The 26,861-nt window shown below is 56.0% G+C and overlaps 1 protein-coding gene across 6 annotated transcripts in view; it reads left to right on the top strand.

The window, feature by feature from the left end:
• Positions 1-26,861, top strand: part of ZNF516 (zinc finger protein 516) — a 123,946-nt gene that overhangs the window by 82,696 nt on the left and 14,389 nt on the right. For all 6 annotated transcript variants that reach the window (XM_027069193.2, XM_053206047.1, XM_053206044.1 and 3 more), the window contains exon 3: positions 18,584-20,044. In XM_027069193.2, coding sequence (XP_026924994.1) covers positions 18,584-20,044 — 1,461 coding nt within the window. The remainder of the gene's footprint in view (positions 1-18,583; positions 20,045-26,861) is intronic.

Below are 26,861 nucleotides of genomic sequence, written 5' to 3'. Positions count from 1 at the left end.
GCTGAGGTCCTCGCGCCTGCGACCTGGTGGCCAGCAGAGCAGAGACGTCACGGTTTCTGTCCCAGGGCTGGCGAACCCTATGCGCTTTCAGAGGCTCCTGCGTGGAAACTGGCATGCCGGTGACGAGTCGGCACACGCCGAGCAGAGGCCAGCGAGCCAGGAGTGAGGGTGCGGAGAACCACTCGCGACCTGTCCGGGTTCTGGGCAGTTGGAAGTGCGGTTCTGAAGGCCTCAGGATGGTTGCACGTGACGGCTGTGATTTGTACCCAGGCCCTACAAACCGTGAGCAGTTTGTGTTTTGCATTGACGTGTCCCAGTTTTGGCGTGCATGTGTTCCGTGCACCATGACGTTGGCCGGAGTCCGCAAACGGGCAGGAGGGTGGCACTTTGCGCTCTGACACTCAGCTCCCGGTGGCACCTGGGATCAGTCCTTCTGCCTTCTTACGGGTGCAGATTCGTGTCTTAAAAATCGCCTCACCACACACTTTCTCCTTAAAAAAAATTTTTTTTGACATTTATTTTTGAGAGACAGAGGCAGAACAGGAGTGGGGAGGGGCAGAGAGAGAGAGAGGGAGACACAGAATCCAAAGCAGGCTCCAGGCTCTGAGCTGTCGGCACAGAGCCCGACGCGGGGCTCAAATTTGCACACCCCGAGATCGTGACCTGAGCCGACTTCGAACGTTCAGCCGACTGAGCCACCCAAGCGCCACCCATTTTCTCCTTTTAACGACTGGTGTGCTGGTTTTGGGTCTTGGACTTTGTAATTGTCCGGCTGTGGGAAAGCGAGCGCGTTCTCAGGACTTGGGGGCATGTGTGTGATTATCTGGTCAGACCGGGGCTGACCTGTGCAGTGTTCCCAAGCCAGACATCCTGTGGTTCTGTTGCGGGAAGTTCGTGTGTGTGTGTGTGTGTGTGTGTGTGTGTGTGTGTGATGTCACAGGTGTGACGGGCGCACGGCAGCACGCGTGTGCGGTGTGAGCAGCTGGGTGCCTGTGCGCGCACACGTCTGGGTGGACGCACGGACGCAGACCCCAGCCCTGAGGCCGTGCCCTCGGTGCTGTCACACAGGGCGCAGCTCTGGCCGGCCGAGTCCCAGGGGAGCAGCAGGGTGACTCAGCAGCCCTGTGGATAATTAACCGACACGAACACAGGCTATTTTTAAATGTGGTTTATGGCCGCTGACCCTCTGGCTCCAACTCTGCCGTCACCATCCCTAGGTCTCTTTCAGCCCCGCGTAGAACTGTAAGCTGGCAGCATTTTGAAACAAGAGGAGGTTATAAACTGAGGGCGACAGAAATGGAGTAGCCAGAGAAAGGTGTGTTTTAGGTCAGGGGGAGGAAGTGGGGTGAGATGTAGACCTTGCCAAGTGGCTGCCGTTCTCAGGTGACTTCAGGGCACAGGAGTCAGACGCGCACGTCGGTTCCCATTTTGCAGTTAGCAGCCTCGCTCACCGTCCGGGTGCAGCTCACTGTCCTCCCGGGGAGGGTCTGGTTCTGCGTGTTGGCAGCCCCTGCGGGGGCTTCTGGGGACGTGGGGGCCCTCCCCTCACGTGGGTGCAGAGGAGAAACATCGGAGAGCAGGCTGTAGACTTTGCAGAACAGGTAAAGCCCGGGTAGGTGGCCGAACCTTCCGGGCTCCTGGTGCGAGGCTCAGAGAGGTCACGGCCGACTCAGCACAGCGTGCTTTCTGGCCACCGGCTCACTTTGGTTCCTGGTGATGTGATCAGCACCCACCGCTGCGTAGAGGTGAGCTGTGCTTGGACAGCGGCGTGCAGTTTGCTCACTTCTGAATCGGGAAGGGGAACCGAGCAGCTCGTGAGGTTTCTGTTTAAAGAGAAAACAAATTAATTAGTATCGACTTCGATGACGTCTCTAGCAAGTCAGGCACAAGGCGGAGGCTGGACCTGTGCCCTCACAGTAAGTCCCCGGAGAAGCTGTCCCCGTCCCGTCACCTCCCACGCAAGCCCACGTGCACACACACGCACGCGCGCACACACACACACGTGCATACCTGTGCACACATGCATGCCATCATCGAAGTCTGGAAATTGCCTGCACAGAGTCAGTGCTTAGCAATACTGCTTTTCTGGGGGACTCGTGGGCGGCTCAGTCAGTTTAGTGTCCCGACTCTTGGTGTCGGCTCAGGTCACCATCTCACGGTTCAAGAGTTCAAGCCCCGCGTCAGGCTCTGCGCTGACAGTGTGGAGCCTGTTTGGGATTCTCTCTCCCTCTCCCCCTCTCTCTGCCCCTCCCCTGCTTGCACTCTCTGTCACTCTCAAAAAAATAAATAAATAAACTTAAAAATGGTGCTGGTTTTCTGGATGTCTCTGCAGAGCTGACCATGTTCCTAAATAGGGGAGAGACGCAGTAAGGGGTGTGGCTGGCCAGATGAAAAGCCCTGTTTCTTGGCCCACTTACCCCACACCTTTGCCCCGGAAAGCTGGTGACCGCGGTGGCCAAGTTACTGGCTGGCCCCGTTGGGATCCTGCCGTGCAGGACCCACTCAGCTAAAGGGACGCCAGGCGGGGCCGGGGGCAATAGGGCCACGGGGTCCTTCCCTTGGAGCTCAGCCAACAGAATTTGATGGAGACGCTTTCCTTCGCTTTAAGAAAGTTTTAATTCATAGATTCGGGGCTCCCACTTACTTAGTCATCAGCTCCTAGGAAACAGTCTCAGAAACCCTGTTGTGCAACTGCTTCTCAAAACAGCCATGGGGCTGGAATGACTGAGAACATAGGAAGTAATCGGGGCTTTTCCGAGTTCTTCTGAGAGGCATCGTCCACTGGAGTTTATGATTCTTTCCGTCTGGACTCTGTACAGACGGGGTGGGGGGGGGTTTTGAAGCGAGCCGTCCCTCAAAATGGGGAACGTGGTTCCCTGTTTGTCAAAAGAGGGGGACAGGTGAAAAGTAAGGGATGAAGAAGTTAGTGACGGAGGAATGACGTGGGCTTCTTTCCCGTTGTGTTTTAACCAAGAGCATTCTGAGTGCGGCCCCACGGTTTCCGCTCCTGCTACGGTGTAGGCAGCCTGCCTGAGATTCCAGAAAAAATTCAGTGATGTGATTTGGGAAGAGTTGCTTCAGTTATCAAGTCAAATGTAAAACGGTTCTTTCCACTGGGGACGTCCACTGGAGCAGAATGGTTGAGATCTAATACTTACGTGATGTCTGCAACACTTCACGCGACGCAGGGAGTCTGTGTGTTTTATACTCGCTTACACACTTGTAACCGTAAAAGGCTGTCCGACCCCCAGCTCGGCGTCCTGCGTGGAGGAGACGGCCGTCCACACCAGCCTGCTCTCGCCGGCCTGCTGGCCTTCTCCGCGGCCTCCTCCTGTGCCCCGGCTCTCTGGTGCGCACTTCGTGCTAGGCCAGGGCCACCCGTGTCATGAATCAGCTAGAAAGAACCACGACAGAAGAAATGCTTGCTGTTTATTTTAGATGTTTAGCTTCCTGAAAGAATAACGTTTTCGCTTCGTGGGCACGTCGATGGCGGAGCCTGGCAAGTGCTCGGAAAGAGCTGTCCCCGGAGCTCCGCGGTCCATCTCATCGGAAGCGACGCGTGACGTGACCCAAAGCTGACCTATGCAGTGTCCTGTCTGTGGAAGGACCTAGAAGATCGCGCCTCGCCCCGTGTGCAGTGGACCGTGCTCCCCTTTGAAGTGTTCCCGCCTTTGTGCAGATGCCTGTTGGGGTGCCCGCCCCCGCCATGGCCAGTCCCCTGGGCCCTGCCTTCCACGTGGCCACCCACGTGGCCTTGGCTGGGCCCTCCTGCTGTTGTCAAGTGAGCGTGGGTGGGGAAGGGTCAGAAATGTGGCGGCCTTGCCCCAGTTGCACACGTGGCCGGTGGGGGGGGGGTGCAGTCTTGATGATTCTCCTGGGGTGTCCTGTGGTCAGCTGGGCAAGTGCGGGCTGGCCCCATCCGGGAGCCCCAACTACAGGGAGGCACCGACTGTAGAAATGGTTTTCAGTTTATCACCTCCTTCCCACGCACAGTCTGAAATTACTATCTGTGGTATCTCCCCTGCGAGGCTGAGGGCTGCTGCTAACTTGTACCCGGGGCAGAGCACAGAGTGGGACTCATAACAGATGTGCAGGTGTCACTTGTGGGGTGCAGGCCGGCTCCTGCGCTGGGTTCCACCGCGCAAGGGGGTTTTCCGTCTTGGATGTCGGCGGCCATGCGACTAGAACTCGGACCTCTGGACGTAAGTCTAGAGACAAGGACCGTAGCCCCACCTTCTTAGACTGGACCTGATGCTCACAGCCTACATCACTCCTGTATTTTCACTCTGAAAGGAACTGGTTTGAAGCCACAGTAAACATACCTGCCGATACAAACGTCCAAGTCCATTACTAAATTACCAAAGTATCCTGAATCAGTTGCTAGAACATTAAATCAAGTTGGCGCAAGTTGGACAGTTGAAGGGATGTGGTGCCGGCTGTAAAAACGGCCCCCCAGAGTCTAATGCATCCACATATATTATTTCTTCTAACTTCATTTTTGCCAAATAATTCAAGTGGGTCATTAGTTTAAAAAAATTTTTTTTACATTTATTTATTTTTGACAGAGACAGAGCACAGGTGGGGGAGGGGCAGAGAGAGAAGGAGACACAGAATCGGAAGCAGGGTCCAGGCTCCGAGCCGTCAGCACAGAGCCCGACACGGGGCTCGAACGCCCAGACCGCGAGATCATGACCCGAGCCGAAGTCGGACGCTTCACCGACTGAGCCACCCAGGCGCGCCCCAGCGGGTCATTAGTTTCAAGCGCTTCGCAGTTTAACCCTCTGGAAGTATTGATGAACAAACACACAAACAGAAATACATCTAAATGCTGAAGAAGCCGTTTCAGAAGTGTGTGCGATTCTATTGATTATTTAAAGCGCATTCTTGGTGTGCCTCCGTTGCTGATAAATCGTGTTGTTTGTCAGGAGCCGCCTCGGTCAGTCCGGGTTCTGAGCTCCAGGGACCACACAGGTAGCGGGGCGGCCTCGATAGGGTTATAGGTTGTGAGCAGGTGCCATCTAGTGGTGGCTTGCACACATGACGCCCCGCGCCCGCCGCCCGCGCGGAAAGCCCTCTTCCCAGCAGCGCGAGCACAGACCCTGTTAGGAAATGGCTTTGGTTCTGCAGGTCAGACACGTGCCTCATTTTAAACCCGGAGACTAATAAATAATCCGATTTTCTTTGTTTTTAAAAAAGGATCATTATAATTTCTTTGCAGATACACGGAATTTGGGTTTTGTTTTTCCGGGTAATTGAGCAGCAGAAAAGGTTGGAAACCCCATCACTGCCGGCCCGTGCGTCCCGTTCGCTTGGGCTGGAGGTTTACAGTGTCACTTCTCAAATCTTACTCATTCTCGATCTCTTAAGAACGCTTGTTGTGAGAGAAGAAGCAGGTGGTTTAAGTCATGTGCTTTCTTCGTAATGTTCGACAGCCGTTCTAGACTCCTGCCCGGTGATGAAGGCGGCCGGCTGGAGGGTGATGGCAAAGGAGCATCCAGTGCTGACCTGTCCTGCTCTGGTCCTTCGTCTGTGTTTCTGTGGTCACATTTCAAAATCCAAAAGTGGTTAGAATTACCTTCTTTCCAACGATTACTTGGGCTGTTCTTCGTTCTTTGAGGATGTGATTTCCTTTCCTTTTAAGTTGGAAATGTTTGCTGCTTTTCAGAGCACGGTTTGTAAAGTTTGTTTAATTTCTTTCTGTTTTTTTTTTTTGCATTTGCATTTTTTTTTCAAATGGGCGAGTTGTAGTTTGCTGTTAGATTTGGGGGGGAGGGGGGCATATACAGTAGATAGCAGCTATGAAAATAGTCTTGAATTCTGTTCACTTCAGCAAGGAGAGGATGTTTTTAAGCACAGCAACTGTCGAGTGACGTGTTTTATACTTGAGTCAGGACGCAGTTGGCAAGTTCGAGATTTCTAGAATGTGGTTGTGTTTATGGTAGAGCATACCTGCCGTTCAACAGCTGAGGGCTCTGTGGAGACTCGAGATACCTGATGAACCTTTAAAACCTGGTTTTGCTTAGTGCTTAATAGGAAAGTGTTTGAAAAAGTTCCCAGACTTTGAGCTTTGGATTTTCTTGTGGAAACTGGCTAACTTAGTCAGAAATCCCGTGTTTAACTTGTAACGGTTTTTCTTCAGAAATGAAAATAACGGCTTCCAAAATGCTAACGTACCTACCTATTTTTCTATTAACGTAAACAAGTTAAACTTTTCCAATTTACTGCAAGTTTACGTTAATAGATCAGTTGTTTAACATGAAAACTTGTACACTGTTCTCAGTCACACAGGAAAAGTAACCAGAGCAACTTAGGGAATAAAATATATGTTCGTTTATAAAAATTTAAAACTATGATTACTTAGCTGTGGCCCATTAATTTAGGACCAGCACGTTGCTTATCATTTAGACTTGCTTCTTTTTGTAGTTCACGCTGCATGTGTACTGACGTAAATGAGAGAGATTTAAAACACTTCCTCAAAAGAAGTTTTTCTGACCATAGGACTGGACTGTCCTCCATAGATACTGGACCGTTAGAAGCCATTTTTATTATTCTCTATGGACAAAGACGTCCAAAGACGGTCATCTTAGGAAGAGTGAAGTGACACCCGCCCCAGGGCTTTCTCTTCCATGCTGGTGGTGTTCCTGCTCTTGGAGGGGATCACTGTGTCCTTGCTTGCTGCAGCCCCTTCTTGATCACGCAGCTCCTGAAGCAGGTCCGCTCTTGACCTGTTCTCCTGCGTCCTTCTGTCTTTGGCTCCTGGCTATTTTCCTTCCTTTTTCCAGAAGGAGAACTTCCAGGTTAAGCCAGCCTGTGGCAGTGTGTTTCTGTATTTCCTTTGCTTCACTTGCACAGAAAGCCCGTGCCGTATCTTTTAGCTGAGAAGCCCCACCCCGTGGAGATGACAGCTGGCACTTATTCTTAAGCATTTTCTACGTCATATCCAAAACATGATGATAGTGCTCCTGCCTCTCACTTCTGGCCGAGTACTAGGACCTCATCACATTTCATTGAGAATCAGTGGCCCCCGTTCCTGGGTTTTTCTCTAGCCGAAATATCTTCCAGGGACTCTGTGTTTTGACAGACACGTGTATAGTTTTCTCTTTGTTAGTTGTGCGTCTGTTGTCTGGGTAACTCCCAGGCTTCAGCCAAATCTCGATGCCTGTTGCTCCCCAAACAGCTTACCTTTATTCTGGTCTCCCTGTTTCTGGTTACCTGTGGTCTCTTTTTAAGACTGCTAAGAAGGGGGGCGCCTGGGGGGCTCAGTCGTTTGAGTGTCTGACTTTGGCTCAGGTCATGATCTCATGGTTTGTGGGTTCGAGCCCTGCATCAGGCTCTGTGCTGATGGCTCAGGGCCTGGAGCCTGATTCGGATTCCGTGTCTCCCTCTCTTTCTGCCTTCCTTCGCTCATGTGTTCTTTCTCTCTCTCTAAAATAAGTAGACATTAAAATTTTTTTAAAAAAGGACAGGTAAGAAGGTTATGAAAGAATTGCCGAGAAACGTTATTTAAAAACTGTAATGTTTTTCCTGTCACGTCGAGGGTTTTGTAACACTTACTATAAAAGTTACTAGAAACTCACAAATAATAAAATTAACTGCTGAATGTTAGACTTCTTTTCACCCAGTGATTCTCAGTTTCTAGATTTCTTCAGGCTTGCATTGCTTGGGGTATTTTATCTCTGGAGGGGGGTTATCGTCTGTGCCCTCTAAGGCTCACGTCTCTAGTACAGGTGAGGGTCGAGGCCATTTTCTGTCCCAAGTACCTACACATCGCACATACACCTCTGTGGAATTAGTTCATAGATGTTTTTTTTTTTTCAGCAAAGAGCAGCAAGTGGGAAGAGGCGCAAAGGCCGTCTGTAACCACAGCTGCTGCGATGGGAGAGCCGGCCATCTGAATACGCGGTTTGCTCTCGGCCAGAGCACAGCTGCCTTCGGGGTCATCCCTGCAAATATGATGCCTGGATCTTAGATTAAGAGCGTGGGGCCGCTGATGGCTTTCCGTCCTCCGGTTGCACACGGCTCCCCGCAGGTGGGAGGAGGCCCCCGGAGAAGCGGCCGCTTCCTGCTTCCTGCGCGGCCTGGCACACCCCCTGGGAGGCGCCGTCGCGGGGCGGTGGCAGGAAGGCAGCATGCCAGCGACTCTGCGGCACCGGGACCCTGGCAGGTGCGCTGGGCCGTCCTCGCCGTTGGCGGCAGCCGGCCGGGCCGCCTCAGTCACTGCTGATGTGCTTTATCGCGCTGTCCGTTTGAGGGTGCCCGCACACCCTGTTTTGGAGAGAAGGTGACGCTTCTAGAATTGCGCGATTTGAGATCATTTGGGTTCGGTGTGAACGGTTCTGGAAATCTGCCGCTCACGTGAGGCCCAGTACTTCACCCTGAGCGCACCCAACCTAGATACAGTTCCGTCTAGGAGAAGCCACGCCGAGCCCCCGCCCCGTGGCAGCTGAGTCTCCCCCAGCAGGTGCTCAGGGCCACGCTGGGAGGAGGCAGCCCGTCCACACCCTCCTGAGATAGATCTTTTCTCCTCAGATCACCGTGTGGGGTCTGTGTGTCTGCACAGTGCCCCTGTCTTCCCTGGGAAATAAATAATTTCATTTCTCTGTTTCATATTCAGCTCACATTGGTTTCAAAAATACTGGTTTTTTTTTTTAATTTGTTTTCAGTTTATTTACTTTGAGAGAGAGCGAGGAAGCACGAGCAGGGAGGAGAGTGGCAGAGAGGCGGGGGGAGAGGGAACCCCAAGCAGGCTCTGCACTCAGCACAGAACCGGACGCCGGGCTCGAACTCCCAAACCGTGAGATCGTGACCTGAGCTGAGGTCGAGAGCCGGACGCTTAACTGAGTGAGTCCCCCAGGCGCCCCATATCTAGTTTATTTTTCAGAAGGTGCGGTCCGTGCCGATCACAGAGGTGGAGTACTTGTTCGATGGTTTGCCCTAGCAGCTGGAGAACGGACAGCTGGGTGATCGGCAACGCCTGTTTGTGGCCTGACTGATGACGCTGGCACAGGGGACGGTGAACGGGCAGCCTCAGTTAGGTTGTGGCCGTGATAAAAATCCAAGTTCCATTCTTAGGTCTGTGGGAACTTGGCAGTGGGAAGGCAGCCTTAATAATAGGAAGTCTTTACTTTTTAGCGCGAGCTAGACAAAGGATATGGTCCCAGCTGGACCTTTTCTTCCTAAAGTCTGAGCAGGTGTCTGATTTCATGCGTGGACCGAGAAAGTGCAGAGGGTGGGTCGTCTTAAGAGCGCCCCAGGTCTGAGCGGTGCGGGGTCCTGGTGCCATAAACCGTGAAGACCCGCAAGCCTGCCCCGTACGCGGGCTTTACTACAGCTGCTGTATTCCTGGGACCCCCACCCGACACACGCCAGGTTGGTAACTAGGTTGGTAGGTTGTTTTGTTTTTTTAATGTTTATTTTTGAGAGCAAGAGAAAGAGGGGGGTGGGAGGGGCAGAGACAGGGAGGGAGACACGGAATCCGAAGCAGGCTCCAGGCTCCGAGCGGTGAGCACAGAGCCCGACGCGGGGCTCGAACTCACGGACCCGCGAGATCGTGACCCGAGCTGAAGTCGGACGCTCAGCCGACTGAGCCGCCCAGGCGCCCCCCTGGGTTAGTAGTTTTGCTGTATGTTGCTGGGACTTTGAGGTCCTGTGACTGCCCACACGTGCGTTACTTCTCATCTCTGTGGGCCCTTGAGAAGTACGTGCTGAATTAACTGATTCATACTCCACTGCCTGCTTTGCAGGTCCTTTCCTATGTGCCGTCTTTGTACGTATGAGTCTTGGACATGAAGGGACTCGTTTCATTTTTTTACGTAGGCCCCACACCCAGCCTGGAGCCCCACGCGGGCTTTGAACTCACGACCCTGAGATCAAGACCTGGGCTGAGATCTAGGGTTGGATGCTCAACTGGCTGAGCCACTGAGGCGCGCGCTCCTAAATGACCTGTTTCACTCGTTCGTTCATTCGTTCGTTCATTCGTTCGTTCTGCATTCGTGGGACATCTGCCTCATGCCAGGTGTGGTAGATGCCGGCAATAACAGCGTTGGAATAAAACGCGGTTTCTCTTTTGGCAGCTCAGGTCCTTTCCGGGAGAGGCAAAGAGGAAACACACACACGCACACACACCCACGTACGACAGCAGGGAGGAGAAATGCCGGGGCGGCACAGCAGGGCAGTGGGAATGGGGTGTGGGGGCGCTGATGTTTTATGCAGGGTGGTCTGGGAGGTGCTCCTGGCGAGGGAGCGGAGCCTGGTGACTCCCTGGGCGCCGTGTTTCGGAGCAGACGGCAAGCACAGAGCCCTGAGGGGTGGTGTGGTTGGCGCACGGAGGCCCGCCCCGCTGGTCAGTGCTCGTGCTGGGTTAGGCTGAGCCCCTTCCTCGTGGTCGCACGTGTGTCCCTAACATGGTATTTTGCAGACCATCTCCGTGACCTTGTTCCATAACTTGTAAAGCATTCCTGCCATTACGTGAGCGGGTTTGCACGTGTAGTTAGAGCAGAGGAATTGAAAGGGAAGGCAGGGCGGGAGCTTGGGACATACGGTCCTGGAATACGGGGTCCCTCCCCCTAGGTCGTGGTTCTGCCTGGGGCAAAGCGTGGCGGCTGGACCGAGGCCGGGTGTGGCCCGGCACTCCCCCTGCTCGCCTGGCCCCACCCGCCCTCCGCTCAGGGACCCGCGGGGTCTCCCTGTGCCGGTTCCTGGTTGGAGACCCCCGTGTGCCTGGAGCCGTGTTGCCCCAGAGCCTGCACACCAGAGCCTGGTGCTCCTCGCCCTCTGCTCCTCTGCGCGACCCCTCGGTCTCGTGGGGTCAAGGAGCAAAGGGCCAACCCGAGCCTGGCTGCAGGCCTTCTGTGCAGCACATGGGTCCTGTCCGAGGCCTCTGCCGACTCCGCGTTGGGATGGGACTGGTTTTGGTGGCGGCTCAGCCGCTCGTTCACCGCTGAAGGCGGAGAGCTGGGCGGTGACTGGGGGAAGGGCCACCGCCCTGCGTCTTCAGCGTCCCTGGCCTTCCTCTGCTTCTGGCCACGCTGCGCCCTGGGGCCCCGTCTGTGTGCTTGTCCCCTGTGACGTCCTGCGCCCCGGGCCCTCGGGCTCCGTGCCCCAGGGCCCAGGCCAGAGCGAACGTGCTGTCGCCTTCCTGTCTGCCTTTATCTGGCCGCCCAGCCACCTGCGGGAGTCCCCTCCATCTTCCTTCCTCTCTACTTGGGGCCCGCGGGTCTGGAAGCCGCCCGGGAGCCTGCGGTGGGAAAGGGTCGCCGGGGGACGCTGGCGTGGCTGACGTGTGGCCGCCGCTGCCCTTACCTGGGCCCCCGGAATCCTGGCCCCTGAGGAATGTTCCAGAGCGCCCGGTATGCTCGCTAGCCGACAGGCCCTCGGCCCGGAACCCCGCGGTCGGGGGTGGAGGAGGGCTGCCTGCCGCGACCCTCAGAGAACAGCCCTCCGCACTTGGCACTGTCCGCGCCCCGGGGGCCACACTTGCCAGGTCCTCATGTGCGAAGCCCAGCCCCTGCTTCCTCTCTGCCACGAGGCCCCTGGCCACATGGTTGCATTGTGTGGGCCGAAGGCCGGGCCCACCTGCCAGCTTTGCCGTCCGTGCCCGCAGCCCCGGAGTCAGGCCTCTGAGCTGTGGGCACAGAGGGACCGTCAGGGCGCCACAGCACGGGCTGGGGTCCGGGCCGGCCCCCAGCCGCTCCCTGCCTCGGCTTCCCCGTCTGCAGCAGCACTGGCCTCCCGAGACACGCCGGCCAGGCAGGTCACCAGCGCAGAGCGCTCAGCACGGGCCCTCCGGCCACAGCACTGCACCCACGCATCCGGGTGGGTGGCCCGGCCCGTGGGCTGGGGCCGGGCAGGTGACGACGGACACGTGAGTCATCCCTCTGGCAGGCCAGGCTCTCAGAAGCTCGGGGCCACGCCCCGAGGGCCGCCGCCCTGAGACCAGGCTGGGTGGTGCTGGCCCGGGATCATGCACGGTCTCCCTGTCGTGCCAGCTGCTCCGCGGACCCCCATGCCGTTCGCGAGGGTAGCCTGGCTGACGGGCAGTGGGGCACGGGCCCCGGCCACCGGCGACGTGGCCCTGTGGGGAAGGCTGCAGACGTGGGGCAGCGACAGCGCGTGTGGACGGACCAGCCGCCCTCCCGCTCCTGCGCCCCCGTCGCAGACGTTTCCAGATGCTGCGGTCCTGTAAGACGTGCTCACCTCGGTGCCCGAATGAGTCCTCTGTTCACACAGCCTGGCTCACTGGGGGGACTGGTCACAAGTCCGTTGATAACGGGGGCGAGTCAGTCCGTAAGAGGCGGTCCGATGGCGCTCAGCGCACGGCAGGCTGCTGCCTCACTCTGAACGGTGTGCTGAGGGGGTCCAGGGGGCGCCCGCCGTCAGGAACTGTGTTCCTCGTCTTGTGCTGCGTGAGGAGCTTCTGTTGTGTTGTTTGTTTGAACCCAAAGAGTGGGAAGATAGGAAAGTAATGGACGTAGGATGGGGTCGGGGGCGCCGGGTGGCTCGGTCAGCTAAGCGTCCAGCTCTTGACTTCAGTTCATGATCTCATGGTTCATGAGTTTGAGCCCCGTGTCAGGCTCTGTGCTGAGAGTGCAGAGCCTGCTTGGGATTCTCTCTTCCTCGCCTCCTGCCCCTCGTCCACTCCAGTGCACGTGTGTGCATGCACTCTCTCTCTCTTTCTCTCTCTTTCAAAAAAAATAAATAAACTTAACAAAAAGCAGCGTAAACAGGCAGAGTCACGTGGGGAACACAGCGACCCGAGGTGGCCTGCATCACGAGTGAGCTCTGGATGAGGACTGGGGACCAGAGACCCGGCTCCCGTAAGAACGCAGAGCCCCCAACCAAGAAACCCCGTCCCCCCTGAGCACCCTGCCGCTACTGAGTGATGCACGGTAGCCCCTGGGTGATAGAGTAATGTGCTAGAGAGAGAGAGAGAGGGAGAGAGAGAGAGAGAGAGAGAGACAGAGAGAATGAGCGGGGGAGGGGCAGAGGGAGAGAGAAGCCCAAGCAGGCTCCGTGCTGTCAGCACAGAGCCCGACAGAGGGCTTGAACCCACAACTGTGAGATCACGACCTGAGCTCAAGTCAGGGGTCGGGCGCCCAACCAACCGAGCCCACCCAGGTGCCCCGGTAATGTGCGATTTTTAGTTATAAATCACACAGTGACAAAGCATTACATCATAGGCGTACTTGTGCAGAAAGGGGAATTGCATGGAAATGAGGACACTGAAGAAGCACAGGACTCAGTGGCTCATTTCCGTCACCTGTCACTGGGTCCCTTTTTTGAGCCTCAGAGGTGGAGGCCCGGTGGGCTGGGCGGCCACGCAGTTCCCGGGAGCTGACTTGGGGCTCTGCTCGCATCACCCCGGGAGCCGTGGCTGCTCCTCCCACGCAGCTTTCTCCCCGCCGGCCTCCCCTGTGGCCAGGTCCTCGGTGACCCCCGGGTGTTTGTCCTCAGTCGGGGCCACGTTTGAATCACCTAGAGGCCTTTGTAGAAAAAGCTGATGGTGTGGCCTGCGGCCCTGAAAAGCCGGCTCTAGGTCTGAGCACTGGCCTTGGGAATTTCTTACCAGTGATGGTTCATGTTGTTCCAGATGATTCTAGCGTGCAGACAGAATGCTGCCCTTGATGAACAAATCATTGCCTCGCTCATTCCGTACTGAATGAATGTCAGAGTTTGTGGCGGTACAGCCTCAGCCCTCGATTGTAGGTAGAACAGTCCAAGAGCCTGCAGTCCTTCCTCACATTGCTTGGTTTCCAGAACCTCCCCCTATAGGCCTGTTTCGGACACGCTCCCTTCATCTGGTTCCTCTTAGCATTGGCTCCGAGCTGGGGCTGGGCTCTTCTAGGTGTGTGCTCCCCTGTGTCCTTGCTTCCCAGGCTGGGCCTGAGGATGCTGTCCTTGATCTGACACACTGAGCTTGTGGTCCCCTAGGACCCTGGCGTCTTTTTCACAGCACAGCTCTTAAGCCAGACCTTTCACTTCTGTGCTTTCTGTTCTTCCTCGTGGGATTGTATGTTGTTAGTTTTCAGCTTTTCCATCTTGTTGAGAACTTTTGCATCTTTGTTCTTTTGTTGAAGATTTTGGCTCTTTCCTAGCTGAGTGGCAGACTTAGATATCATAAACACGTTCGTCCCATTTCTTTGTTGAGGCCGCTGATAAAAGTAATGGTGGCTGCGCAGCCACCATCAGGCCCTTTGTCCTTGTTGGTCCTGGGCCGGGGCGTCCGGTCAGCTCACGGTCCTGCTCAGGGTTCTCAGCCCGGCCTTGTGTTGTCTTGTCCCTACACTGTCAGGAGAGGCCAGGCCCAGGCGTCGCCCTGTCCCCTGAAAAATCGGCATAGTAAGCCTTTCCACAGACGGAATCATGCCATATACTCCACGGGCTTTTATGGTGCTTGGGTGTTTTTTTTGTTTTGTTTTGTTTTTTTACCGAACTTGGGGTAAATTTTATATACGAAAACACCAAGGCACGCAGACTTTCATCTTTCTTGGCGGGTCAGTTGCAAGATGTGTTTTGATCATGCCAGCATTTCCGCAAACCGCCTCCGCTGCTATTCTGTGCGACTGGAGCCCCGCGGACGCGCAGGGGTGGGGCGTTCAGGGATCCGGAAGCAGGTGTGCTGGGCGTGCGGCACCAACACGCTGCTGCATTCTGTCGTGGGGGCGGAGGGCCTCGAGAGAAACGTGCTCGTCTACAGATGTGGTTGAGCCGAGCGTGTCGCACAGAGACGCTGTTCCCTGCCCTGTGGACGCTTGTCCCTGGAGCTGAGCCGCCCAGCGGGCACCACCTCCCTGCGGGGAGCAGGGCTGCACGGTGGGCCCGGTTCTCGCGGCCCGCAGGTCCCGGCAGGCAGCCTGGCAGGGGAGCCGGGTGGGAATCCAGGGGTGCCTTTTCCTCCTTCGTGCTGGGGCAGGAAGGGTGTGGGTACGGCCCCGGTAGCATGTGCTGCTGAGCTGGAAGGTGCCGGAAGGCATGCTGAGTGCTAAAGGTGTTCGGCCGAGTAAATCAAACGTCCCGTGGGGGCGACAGCGTCCGTTGCAGAGGCTAACGGCAGAAAAGAGGAATCAGTCAAGCTTTTCGAATGTATCTGTTAGAAAGGAGATTGTGGTGATAAAGAGCTGGAGACCACAGTGCAGTTGTCGAAGGACCTCTTGGTGGTGATCCCAGCACAGCCATTTCTGTGGGCTTGGGGCGAAGGGCACTGGTATTTCCAAGGCTCCTTCGAATTAGGGTTGCATCACCGACTTTTTTCTTTTTAAAGATTCTCAGTGATGGATCTCAGACTTCTGTATAATTTTAATAGCTTGGAAGTTTTACCTTTGAAGACAGCCCCCCCCCCGCCTTTCCTTCTCAGCCTGGAGCAGGCACACACCTGTTCACTCTGTGCGCCCACGTGCTCACGCGTTCATGCACCTGTTTTCACACGCACACACCTGTTCACTCTGTGCGCCCACGTGCTCACGCGTTCATGCACCTGTTTTCACACGCACACACCTGTTCACTCTGTGCGCCCACGTGCTCACGCGTTCATGCACCTGTTTTCGCACGCAGACAGCTGTTCACTCTGTGCGCCCACGTGCTCACGCGTTCATGCACCTGTTTTCGCACATACACACCTGTTCACTTGTGCACCCATGCATGGGCATGTTTTTGCACGCACCCACCTGTTCACGTGTGCACATGTGTGACTGTGGCAGGAATTACTGCGTCATGTGGCACTGGATGTGTGGACGCAGGGTGGGGACTGAGGCGCGCTTCCTGGGGGCTGTGCAGGTCTGGCCACTCTGCACCAGGACCGTGCTTTGGGACAGGGTGCCCTGGCGGGAGGTCACAGCTGCAGCCCCTGCAGGCAGGAGACCAGTGGTAACCCTTGGAGCCTGTTTCTCAGCTGCAGACACTATTAGCCTGGTGGTCAAGGTTACAGGCAGCTATTTATGGAGGCACATCAGGCCCGGAACTCAGAACCCATCGCCCTCCGTTTAAGCCTAATCAAGTGCTCAGGGCAGGCTGCCCACCGAGGAGGTGTGGCTCGTGGAGCAGGTGGCTGGGGACGTGCAGGCACCCTTCATGCCCGGTGGGTGTGGCCTGTGGGAGGTCCACTTCTAGGTGAAACGCCTATGAGTAAAGTTGGAAATGGGACTGAAGGACCCGGGAGCAGAGACCTGAGCCCCGCTTCCCTGGGGCCCCGGGGCAGCCCCTCTGTGCCTGCTTTTGGTCTGGATGCCCTGAAGCTTGGCAGCCTTGAGTGACCCCACTGGCTTGGTGGGGGCAGCTGTAGATACAGAGGTCGCAGCGGGCTGGGCCTTCTCCACGGTGACCCGGGGGTCCCCAGCCCTGTACCTGAGGAACCTCCCTAAGAAAAGTGCTCCAGGGGTCATGACCACGGTCTCCTGGTTCGAAGCATCACCTGGCTCCTGGGCTGCTCTCCTGCCCCCTCCTTTGACCTCAGATGGTCAGTGTCCCCACTCTGAACTGCCCTCCCCCTCCTGCGGTTGGAAGGCTTTCGGGAAGGAGTTCCTTTGCTCCGTGACTGGCTTCCTGTGACAACAGCTCTGCCCCCGCCCCCACGATGGCTTTGATGACCTTTGATGACCTGTGTCATGTCACGTGCGCCTCGTGTTTTAGTGTCTTGCTCAGAGGTTCTGGAGGTTCGGTTGTGGTGTTTTGTCAGCCCTTCTGGGAGCGTCAAGTTCGGGGACTTCGACAGGTGTGCTTTGCAACCCCCGCAGAGGTGCAACATCAGTTTGCACCGGCCTCCTGTTCCAACTTAGGAATTTGACTAATGGTCTTCGGCGTGTGTTTTCATAAATCCGTGTCCCTTTCACACAGGACAGACGAGGCCCCAGCCCCTGGCATTTCTCTCTGAAAATTTGAAAGTGATTGTGGCATTCTGAATATCAGTCCGAATCGAACCAAGGCACCAGGTTTCCGTACGTTTACTCTCCCGTTAAGTGCCCTTTTGTCCAGAGATTCTCAGGGCTGCTCAGCGCCCTTCCGAGCAGGACGCAACATACCCGACTTGGCTTCAGGGTTAGCATTTTGGAGCCGACAGGAATCTGAATGCTTATCCCCGCTTGGTCTTACCCCCTCACCCGTTCTGCACATCACGACATGCCAGTCACGTTTTTTATGTGGACGTCATCCTTGAAAATGGCTTAAGAGTGGCTCACCACCTCCTAACTGAAAATGAACATTTGGTACTGTTCCCCTTCAGAGCTGTGTGAAAATGCGTCCTGTGAGGGGCGCCTTCCTGCTTCCGTGAAGATCCCTTTGAAATACTTTTTTTTTTTTTAATGCCCATTCGATGGGATTCCTGAGTCTTAGAAAATGTTTAAAGAACGTATTTTTGCAAATAGATCCCTAGATTCCACTGGAATGTGTAAGTCTAAAAATTCTTTCTCCAAGACCAGCAGTATCTAACCCTTGTTAGAACACCTGACATCATAACCCACCTCCACTGTGACGGGGCTCCAGGGAGATAAAATCCCTCTGGTGGTGTGTCCGTGATGCATTTGTCCTCTGTACTTCGGGAAGTTTTAAGACATCCAGACACATCGGTGGACCTTCCAAATGTTGACTTGCGTCTTTCAGTATGTCCGAAGTCATCCTTGCAAACGTAAAACGGAATTTTTCTCAAGTCGGATTGAGTCGCCTTGGGTTGTGGTCTAGTCTGACTCGGCAGAAGCGTTAGCACCTGGGGTCCAAAGGTCACGGAGCCCAGCTCCCAGCTGGTGGTGATTCCCAGTGCAGCCTGGCCGGGGACGAGGCAGGCCTGCCGGTGACAGGGCGTCCACACACACCCTGCTTGTCTCTCTTGCAGGAGCATGGCAGGTGGGAACTCTAGCTGCAGAGCTCGGGGTCCCCGTCCCGGGTGCCCTCCTTCTCTTGGACACCCGTCCTGGGAAAGGCAGGGACAGATAGCTTCACTTACCCTCCCTTCTCATGCCTCTGAAGGGAAGCTTCTGGTGTCAAGGTTGTGGACTTGAACATTGGACCTTATGAGAGAGAGTCATAGGGACCCTTTCTGGATCAGTCTGAAGTCAGCCCGTAGCGTAGACATTTCTGAGGCAGCCACGGGATCCCTTGGGCAAAGTGAGTGGTGTCCCGGCCCAGCCTCTGTGTTGACCACAGGCTGCATATCAGTCTGTCCGGGTCTTTTTGCCTAAGCCCACAGGATCCCTAAACGTGCCTTCAGTTAGTTCTTTGACAGTCATGGGAAGCCTTGTGCTATTAGTGAGTGGTTATTTCTTGCTTTTTGATGTAACTAGTTGTCCTCTGTTAACTAGTAACCGTGTAGTTACAGCTAACTAGACTTTATTTCTGCTTACAGTCTACTGAGTCACGTAATCAGTTGAAAAAAGAAACCCCACCCCGCACACTGTCCTTTGGCCCTTACATTTGGTCCACTCTTGATGGCGCTGTGGGGGGGTGGTGCGCAGCCAGGCTCCAGAATCACGCAGTCTTGCTGAGGACCAGCGCACCCGGTGCGTGAGGGCCACAGGGCCTTTGAGCGTGCTGCTCTGGGTGTTCTCGTTCTGTTCTGATGAGAGATGGTAACTTCACGTTTTACATTTTGGTCCTCCAGGGGGAAAGCCTCACCGCTGCTGCTTTTCCGAAGAGGTAGCTTCGACTGTGCTCTCCAACGGAGACCGGACTCACACACCTGGAAGTAAGGCATCAGAGACACATAGCGGTGAGCCCGGAGCGGGGAGCGCAGCTTCTGTGTCCGCACTTGGAAACAGGAGCAGAGATGCCTGCAAGAGAGCAGAGCAGCCGAGGTTTTCTGTGGATTTAAAGATGCCCGCGTTTCACCCAAAGCGGGAGGTCCCCACCCCCAGGGACACTGCAGACTTCCCTTCGCTTTCGGACCAGACTTTTCCAGAAGGAGATCCGCAGCTCTCGTCCGAGAGCCCGGCTCACCACCCGAAAGACAAGCTGTCTGACTTGCACACTAAGGAACACGCTGGGGGCGGACGGAGGGGGCCGGCCGCAGACCTGACCCCGCTGGACCTCAGTGACAGGTCGACCCGGGATGACCCCGGCCGTAAGGAGCTGGCCTCCTCCCTGCAGGCCGCGCTGGCCGTCCACCCGTGCCCTTACTGCAGCCACAAGACGTACTACCCCGAGGTCCTGTGGATGCACAAACGTATCTGGCACAAGGTCAGCTGCAGCTCCGTGACCCCCCAGTGGATTCCTCCCAACGGTTACAAGAGCATCAGGAACAACTTGGTTTTCCTTGCCCGGAGCGGACGCACGGGGCCCCCGCCTGCCCTCGGGGGCAAAGAGTGCCAGCCCCTGCCCATCGCTCGGTTCACACGCACTCAGGTACCGGGAGGGGCGCCGGGGCCCAGAGGCGGTTCCTCGCCCCTGGGCGTGACCACGAAAGCCGCTCACCTGCCTAAGAGCAAGGACGGCCACTCCGGGGGCCCCTGTGCGCTTTGGGTGGCCGGACCCGAAGGGCACCGACAGGCCAGGCCTGGCCACCACGGCCCCGAGCAGCACGGCGCCCCCACGCAGCTGCCCCTGCCCAAGCCCAGGCAGGAGGCCGGCCCCCGGCCGGGGCCCGTGGCGGGCGGCGGTGGCTTCAGCCGAAGCGCCACCCCGACGCCCTCAGTCATCGCCCGGGCAGGCGCCCAGCCCCCCACCGGCAGCAGGCCGGGGGACAAGTGCGGCATCCCCCCCGCGGGGGCCGGCCTTGGTCCCCCAAATAAGCACAGTGCCCCGGACCCCCCGAAAGCCAAATTCGGCCCTCAGCCTCAGGGCCAGCTGCACGTGAAAGGTGACGGGACCCCCGCTCTACCTCCCCGCGAGCCCCCCTCCAAGGCGGGCCAGGAGCTGCGGCCACCGGCCAGCTGTGGAGCGGGCCCCGGGGGGACCGCGGCCTCGCCGGGCCAGCCCCCGCTGCACACCAGCAAGCAGGAGCCCGCGTCCGACGGCCACGAGAAGCGCCTGGACATCCTCAATATCTTTAAGACGTACATTCCAAAGGACTTTGCTTCCCTCTACCAGAGCTGGGGTGCCAACGGCCCTGCACTAGAGCACAGAGGTAAGACACGTGGGCCCCTTCCCAATCCCCGTGTGAACATTGTCACCAGGTCCTGGGCCGGCCTCTGGAGGAGCCTCCCCTTAGGAGGTGGGGACGCCGCCTGCCCAGCTGTGATCTCAGAACAGAGAGGGCGGGGCACGTGTGTGCTTCCCTCCGCCCCCCGCCCTCCCCCCCCCCCCCCCCCAGCCCTGCCCGCTAGGGTGCACGTGCCTGGTGCTGTGGGCATTATTTACCTGCCGCCCCCTTCAGGGCTTCCCTCCTGGTGATGTAAGTTGGAAATGCTGAAGTTGGACAGGGGCGGGCAGCCTTGATGCCCCTCACGCCCTTTGTCTTTTTATTTTATTTTTATTTTTTAAGGAAGCCCTGTGCCCAGCATGAGGCTTGAACTCACGCCCCCCCAAGATCAAGAGTCACACGCTCTACTGACTGAGGCTGCCAGGCACCCCTTCCTTTGTCATTTCAAACAAAAAATCAGTAGCTGTTCATTGTCCCTTTTCTTTCAAAAGATAAGAGATAAGATTGTTCATTTAAAGTGACTAGTTAAAAAAAAAAATTTTTTTAACGCTTGTTATTGAGAGACAGAGAGAGACAGGGCACAAGCAAGAGAGGGCCAGAGAGGGGGAGACACAGAATCTGAGGCAGGCTCCAGGCTCTGAGCTGTCAGCACAGAGCCCGACGTGGGGCTCGAACTCCCAAGCTGCGAGATCTTGATCTGAGCCGACGTCAGACGTTTAACCAACTAAGCCACCCAGGCGCCCGTGAAAGTGACTGTTTTAAGTTTTATTTCTGCACGTAATTAAAAAATTCGTATCAGGTCACTGGCATTAGTGAGCAAAGCCCTGCAGAGTATGAAGGTACCGTGTGACGTTTGGGGGACGGGCTTGTGCTGAGATTCCAGAAGAGACAAGCCTTCAGTGGCCGTCTTCGTTTCCTGCCAGTGTCTGGGTACAGACACCTCCTCGTAAGGGTAATCAGGAACAACTGCCGAGCACACTGGTAGGGTGCCCTCGTTCCTGACCGTGAACTGCAGGTAGCTGTCACTTAACACTGGGGAATCTGAGTACTTGCTTTCAAGCACCCGTAGCTGGGCTTTCAGAGAGCCGTGCAGAGCTCTGTCGGTCTGTTCATTGCCCGTCTTTGAATGGCTCATCGTGCACCTGTGACTAAAGTAGGCCAGCGTCAGAAAAGACCTTTTAGATCTGGCCCCTCAAATCCCAGAAGCTGGAAGCACTTATGGGGGGGGGCGTGGTTCAGGTTTCGTGGCACCTGGGTCAGCAGTGATGCCCCCGAGTCTGCTGTGTGACATGTCTGTGTGGTCGTGGGTGCCTGGCCGGCAAATGTGGGTCTCTCCCCAAGTTCCTGGTTTTCCCTGGGACTTGGGAGCCCTTCCAGATCCGCAGGCATCATGGGGCCATCTTGGAATGACGAACCGTGCCCTCGGCTCAGGAGGAAAACTAACGTGTTCCACGGCTCACTGATGTGGCCGGTGGAGTCCGTGGTGGAGGCTGACATCTGTTTCTGCGGGCTCAGAGCCAGTGCTTCTGGTGAGCTTCCTAGAGTGAAGCTAGCAGCCTGGGTGCCCAGAGATCGTTGAGACAGACACACTGCGTGCCCAGGTGCTTACCCTGTGTCTGTGCACGATTCTCCTCCCTGCAGGCACAGGTGCCCTGAGCTCCGGGCGTAGCTGAGCTCTTGCCCTCTGGTACCAGGTGGTAGAACAGAACGCGGATACTGTGTGGCTTAGCGTTTAATTTTTGTGTAATGTTTATTTTTGAGAGAGAGAGAGAGAGCGCGAGCACCAGTGAGTGGGGGAGGGGCAGAGAGAGAGGGAAACACAGAATCCGAAGCAGGCTCCGGGCTCTGAGCTCTCAGCACAGAGCCCGACGCGGGGCCCGAACCCACGAACCGTGAGATCATGACCTGAGCCGAAGTCGGACGCTTAACCTACTGAGCCACCCAGGCGCCCCACATTTTTACATGTTAGATCTCAGTTACGCGAGCTTCTCACAATCTCAGCGGTGTTTTCCAGCATTGTAGGTGATTTGCTATGAAATGGAAGAATAATATATTGGTTGACCTTCAGACCTGGTGGCAACCCCATTTCTTATTTTATTTTATTTTATTTTATTTTATTTATTTATTTATTTATTTATTTATTTATTTATTTATTTATTAACGTTTATTTATTTTTGAGACAGAGAGAGAGAGCATGAACAGGGGAGGGTCAGAGAAAGAGGGAGACACAGAATCTGAAACAGGCTCCAGGCTCTGAGCTGTCAGCACAGAGCCCGATGCGGGGCTCAAACTCATGGACCGCGAGATCATGACCTGAGCCGAAGTCGGCCGCTTAACCGACTGAGCCACCCAGGCGCCCCGGCAGCCCCATTTCTTTAAGGTTTGGGTTTTCTTGGATCCCAAAGCCGAGAAGTTTTAGGCACCAGGTGGTGGGCGAGTCCCAGTGGGGACCTGTGTTCTTGGGCGTCCAGTCCTTACCTGTGACGGCAGCCTCCAGTGCCATGAGCCAGAGGCTCGCACCGCTGTTCCGAGACCTCCCCTCGTGCCCAGACCTGTAACGCATCACGTCCTGCACCTGCCAGTCACGCCTAGCGAGTTGTATTCCTGCCTCCGTAAAGACCCTTAGTGTTGCCTGTGGGTCCGTGTTGTTATTGTGTCCCCACCCCCACAAAAAGAGTGGAAGGAGAGGTGAGTTTTAAGGTAAGGTTTTGAGAATTTCAGATGACAAAATTTGAAGTATGTGGTAGCCTGAAATGCCTTCCTTTTCCTTAAAAAGTAAAAAAAAAGTTTTTAAAATGTTTAATGTTTATTTATTTTGAGAGAGAGAAAGCAAGCAGAGGAAAGGCAGAGAGAGAGGGAGACACAGAATCCAAAATGGGCTCCAGGCTCCGAGCTGTCAGCACAGAGCCTGACTCGGGGCTCAAACCCACGAACCGTGAGATCATGACCTGAGCCAAAGTTGGATGCTTAACCAACTGAGCCACCCAGGTGCCCCTTAAAACTTTTAAAATAAATGGTTTTAAGGTTTTTGGGCAGAGAGAGAGAGAGAGAGAGAGAGAGAGAGAATCCCAAACAGGCTCCACACTGGAGCCTGACGTGGGGCTTGATCTCATGATCCCAGGATCATGACCTGAGTCTAAATTAAGAGTCGGATACTCAACTGAACCACCCGGGTACCCTCAAATATTTATCTTTTAAATACGAAAAATGCTAAGTTGTCCATAAACCACATGCCTTCCTGGATTCCTTGCTCTTGGCAGTGTGTGTCCTGAGACGTAGTCAGGTGTCAGTCAGCAGCTTTCGGGTGTTTAAGTTGACCCCGATTTGGGTTTCCTAAGGGGAGTGTTTTAAACTAGCTGTAGTTCGTCGGGAAGTGCATTCTTAGAACCATGGATTCCCAGCTTAGGGAAGTACTGAGATCGGTTCCTCTGGGTCCCTTGACTGGTGTCTGTGTGGTGGCCTCACACTTTGACAGGATGCCCAGGGTAGGGGCCCATGCTCCCCTGCATGGCCCTGCCCTCTGGGACCCCCCCCCCTTGGGCTCCTCCCCTGCAAGGCCCTGCCCTCTGGGACCCCCCCCCCCACCCCCTCGGGCTCCTCCCCTGCATGGCCCTGCCCTCTGGGACCCCCAACCCCCTCGGGCTCCTCCCCTGCACGGCCCTGCCCTCTGGGACCACCCCCCCTTGGGCTCCTCCCCTGCAAGGCCCTGCCCTCTGGGACCCCCCCCTCCCACCCAGGGTTTCTCCCCTGCAAGGCCCTGCCCTCTGGGACCCCCGCCCCCTCGGGCTCCTCCCCTGCATGGCCCTGCCCTCTGGGACCCCCCCTCCCACCCAGGGTTCCTCCCCTGCAAGGCCCTGCCCTCTGGGACCCCCGCCCCCTCGGGCTCCTCCCCTGCATGGCCCTGCCCTCTGGGACCCCCCCTCGGGCTCCTCCCCTGCATGGCCCTGCCCTCTGGGACCCCCGCCCCCACCCCGGGCTCCTCCCCTGCACGGCCCTGTCCGCTGGGTGCCCCCTCGGGCTCCTGTCACAACTGCAGGGCCAGCCCGAGCTCTCCCTCACGAAGGCCTGTTGAATCTTCCACGCACCTCTCTGGGCCTGCTCCGCACCCTTCCCGGGATCCCTTCCTTGGCGGCCCCTCCGGCGCCCTCGCTGGCTCCTTTCCCTTCCTTGAGTGTTCACGTATGGCTCTCGGAGTGACGCAGCGGAAGGAGATGAGCAGGCCCGGCGCGGTCCGAGGGCGAACAGAGTATTGGTGTTTCCTGTTAGGGAGGCTGTACTCCGGCGGCGGCGGCGGCCCGGGGAGGAGCGCCGCGCCCCCAGATTACGTTCCTGACACGTGGCCGAAGGTGCCAGTGACGAAGGCTTCGGGTGTCTGTCCTGCACCCGTCCCTGGACACTCGTTGCTCTCGTGGGCTGTGTGGTCGGGTTTTGCGTCACGAGTCTAGGATCTTTCATCCATCTTTGTGCAGAACGGTCTCTCCGGCTTGTCTTACCCTCCGAGTCTGTCTGCACGTTTTGGGTGGCATTTTGTGGTCCGATGCCTCTGCCGCGCACCTTCCGCACAAGGGCCCTCCGTGAACGTACCGCCGGGCACCACCTGCGGTGGCGATGCGGCAGGTCTCCCGAAGGAAGAGCGACCCATCTGTGTCGGCCTGCAACGTTTGTGGCCGCCAGTGGGACGCGGGTTTTTCAGCGCATGCGATCTGTGCACACAGAAAACGCCGCTATCAGGAGATGCCCCTAAGGAACGGGTCTCTTCCTAAAAAGTAAAAACTTCTCGGAAGTTAGGGAAGAGGATCCTCAGAGACCTTTCCCCTCTGCGCGTTTTGACGGAATGGAATGGTGTGTGTGTGTGTGTGTGTGTGTGTGAAAATGAACAGTCCGGAGGCCCCGCCAGGAGAGGAAGGATGTCATGTGACGATAGTCATTGTCACTTCCCGGAGGGACTCACACTAGCCCTTCAGGTGGGAAACACGCTGCGTGTTCCGGAATCGTTCCACAGCGTGGCCGTGGGGGCTGAACGCCTCTGTCCATGTCGTAGGAGTGCTTTTGATGGCGGAGTAGGAATAAAATAATAAATTGCCTGTGTTTTCACACTTGTGGCCAGTCTGTATTATCTGATAATACAGATTTTGGAAAAAAACACGAAGACAAGAGAAAGGTTATTCTAGGTAGAAAAATATGGAGGTTGAGTCAGGTCTCTCTTATTGGGGCTTAAAACCATTACGTACACCAAGGACACGCAGACGTGGTGACGGAAGTCTTGTGCTTCCTGTGTTTGACTCTTGGTAGAGTCTCTAGAATCTTTCCCGTCTCCTTTCCTCCTTACAGGTGGGCGGGTATGCTGGGGTCTCTGGAGCAGAGTCTGCGCGGGCCTCCGGAAGGTTCCTCTCTCCCTTTGGCTCGGGTCTACTTTCTCACACACTGTCAGTTTCTAGGTCAGACTGTCAGGGCTCTTTGCTCACCAGGCAGTCTTTAATTCCAAGGAAGTTTATAACCTTTGGATCAGCTCAGAATTTTGGAGTAGCTTGGGCATTATTATTGACCATAAAGGGAACGGGTCTCTTCCTAAAAAGTAAAAAGAAAACGATGTGGCCAAACGCACGGGAGAACAGCGTGTGTGTGTCCGTGAGTGCGTGTGTGTACTTAATTCAAGGAAATCAGGGCGGCTGAACACAAGTGCTGTGTGGTTTTTTTTTTTTTTCCTGCTACTTTAGATAGGAAATCGGCAGCTAAAAGCTTTACCTACAAAAAGGTACTGTAATGAGTTAGTGCTTGAAGACGCAGGTGCCGTGTTCATCGTTATCATTCGCTATCCTGTGTAGGCATCGTTAGAATCGCCTCGAACTTGCCATCCCGTTACACATGGGAGACTCCACATGACCAAAGTGATTGTCAGAGAAGGTTCTCGCGGGGCTCGACTGGGTGGTCAAGAAGGAGAAGGAGTGGGTGACAGAATTGCTTTAGACGTTGAGTTTTTTCTGGGCCAAACTCAGAGGGAGGAAAGCAGTTCTAACAAGGCATGTGTAGTTGGCCGTTGGCAGAAGTCGATGGTGGGGATGCTTCCACGCTGGCTGTGTGTTCTCAGAACTGCGTGTGTGGGGCATCTGTCCTGCTCTTGGGTCCAGGACGTGCACAGCCATCAGGGACGGCGTCTGGGGACACACAGTGGCAGTAAGGCGATGGCCAGCACCCGAGGTCACTCTGGCTGTACTATGCTTCCCACATTGACAGCGGCGTCCTGTCGACCTCGGTCAGTGCTCTTTCCTTGGTGACCGTGGGATGGATGTGAGCCAGGATGTGTCATCTTATTGTCGCGTTCCTGAATGAGGAAGTGGGGAATTGAGAACTCTGCGGGCAAGTTCTTAAATTGCTCGAAGACCCGTGTTGATGTCTTGCCGAGTGAGAGCTGTGACTTGATGTGCCTGCCAGCGCGTGCCTGTCTCTGACGATCATCCCCTCGCACGTCATCCGCGGCATCGAAGTGATCGTGTGTCCTGTTTCTCTGTTGAGGCACTCTGAATTCGGGCAGCAGCGAGAGTTTGCTTTCCGCTAATTTGATTGAGACCATCTGTCATCCTTTTCACTTGGCTTTTGCGCTCACATATCAGACTTCAGGTTCGGAAACGCCCGGCTGCGTGGGCATCCTTTGACATCACGTGCTGCTCCAGGAGGGACTTTCTCGTTGCTGTTTCTGTTTTCTGTGTTGCCGCCGGGTTGAGCCCCGTGAGGAGAGTCGGGGAGAACCGGGGAGAGTAGGGGAGAACCAGGTAGAGTCGGGGAGAACCCGAGAAGGTCCCTG

The sequence above is a fragment of the Acinonyx jubatus genome, chromosome D3 (genome assembly GCF_027475565.1).
Source record: "Acinonyx jubatus isolate Ajub_Pintada_27869175 chromosome D3, VMU_Ajub_asm_v1.0, whole genome shotgun sequence".
NCBI lineage: Eukaryota > Metazoa > Chordata > Mammalia > Carnivora > Felidae > Acinonyx > Acinonyx jubatus.
The sequence above is the reverse complement of the archived record's forward strand: the minus strand, read 5'-3'. Positions and strand labels throughout refer to the sequence as shown.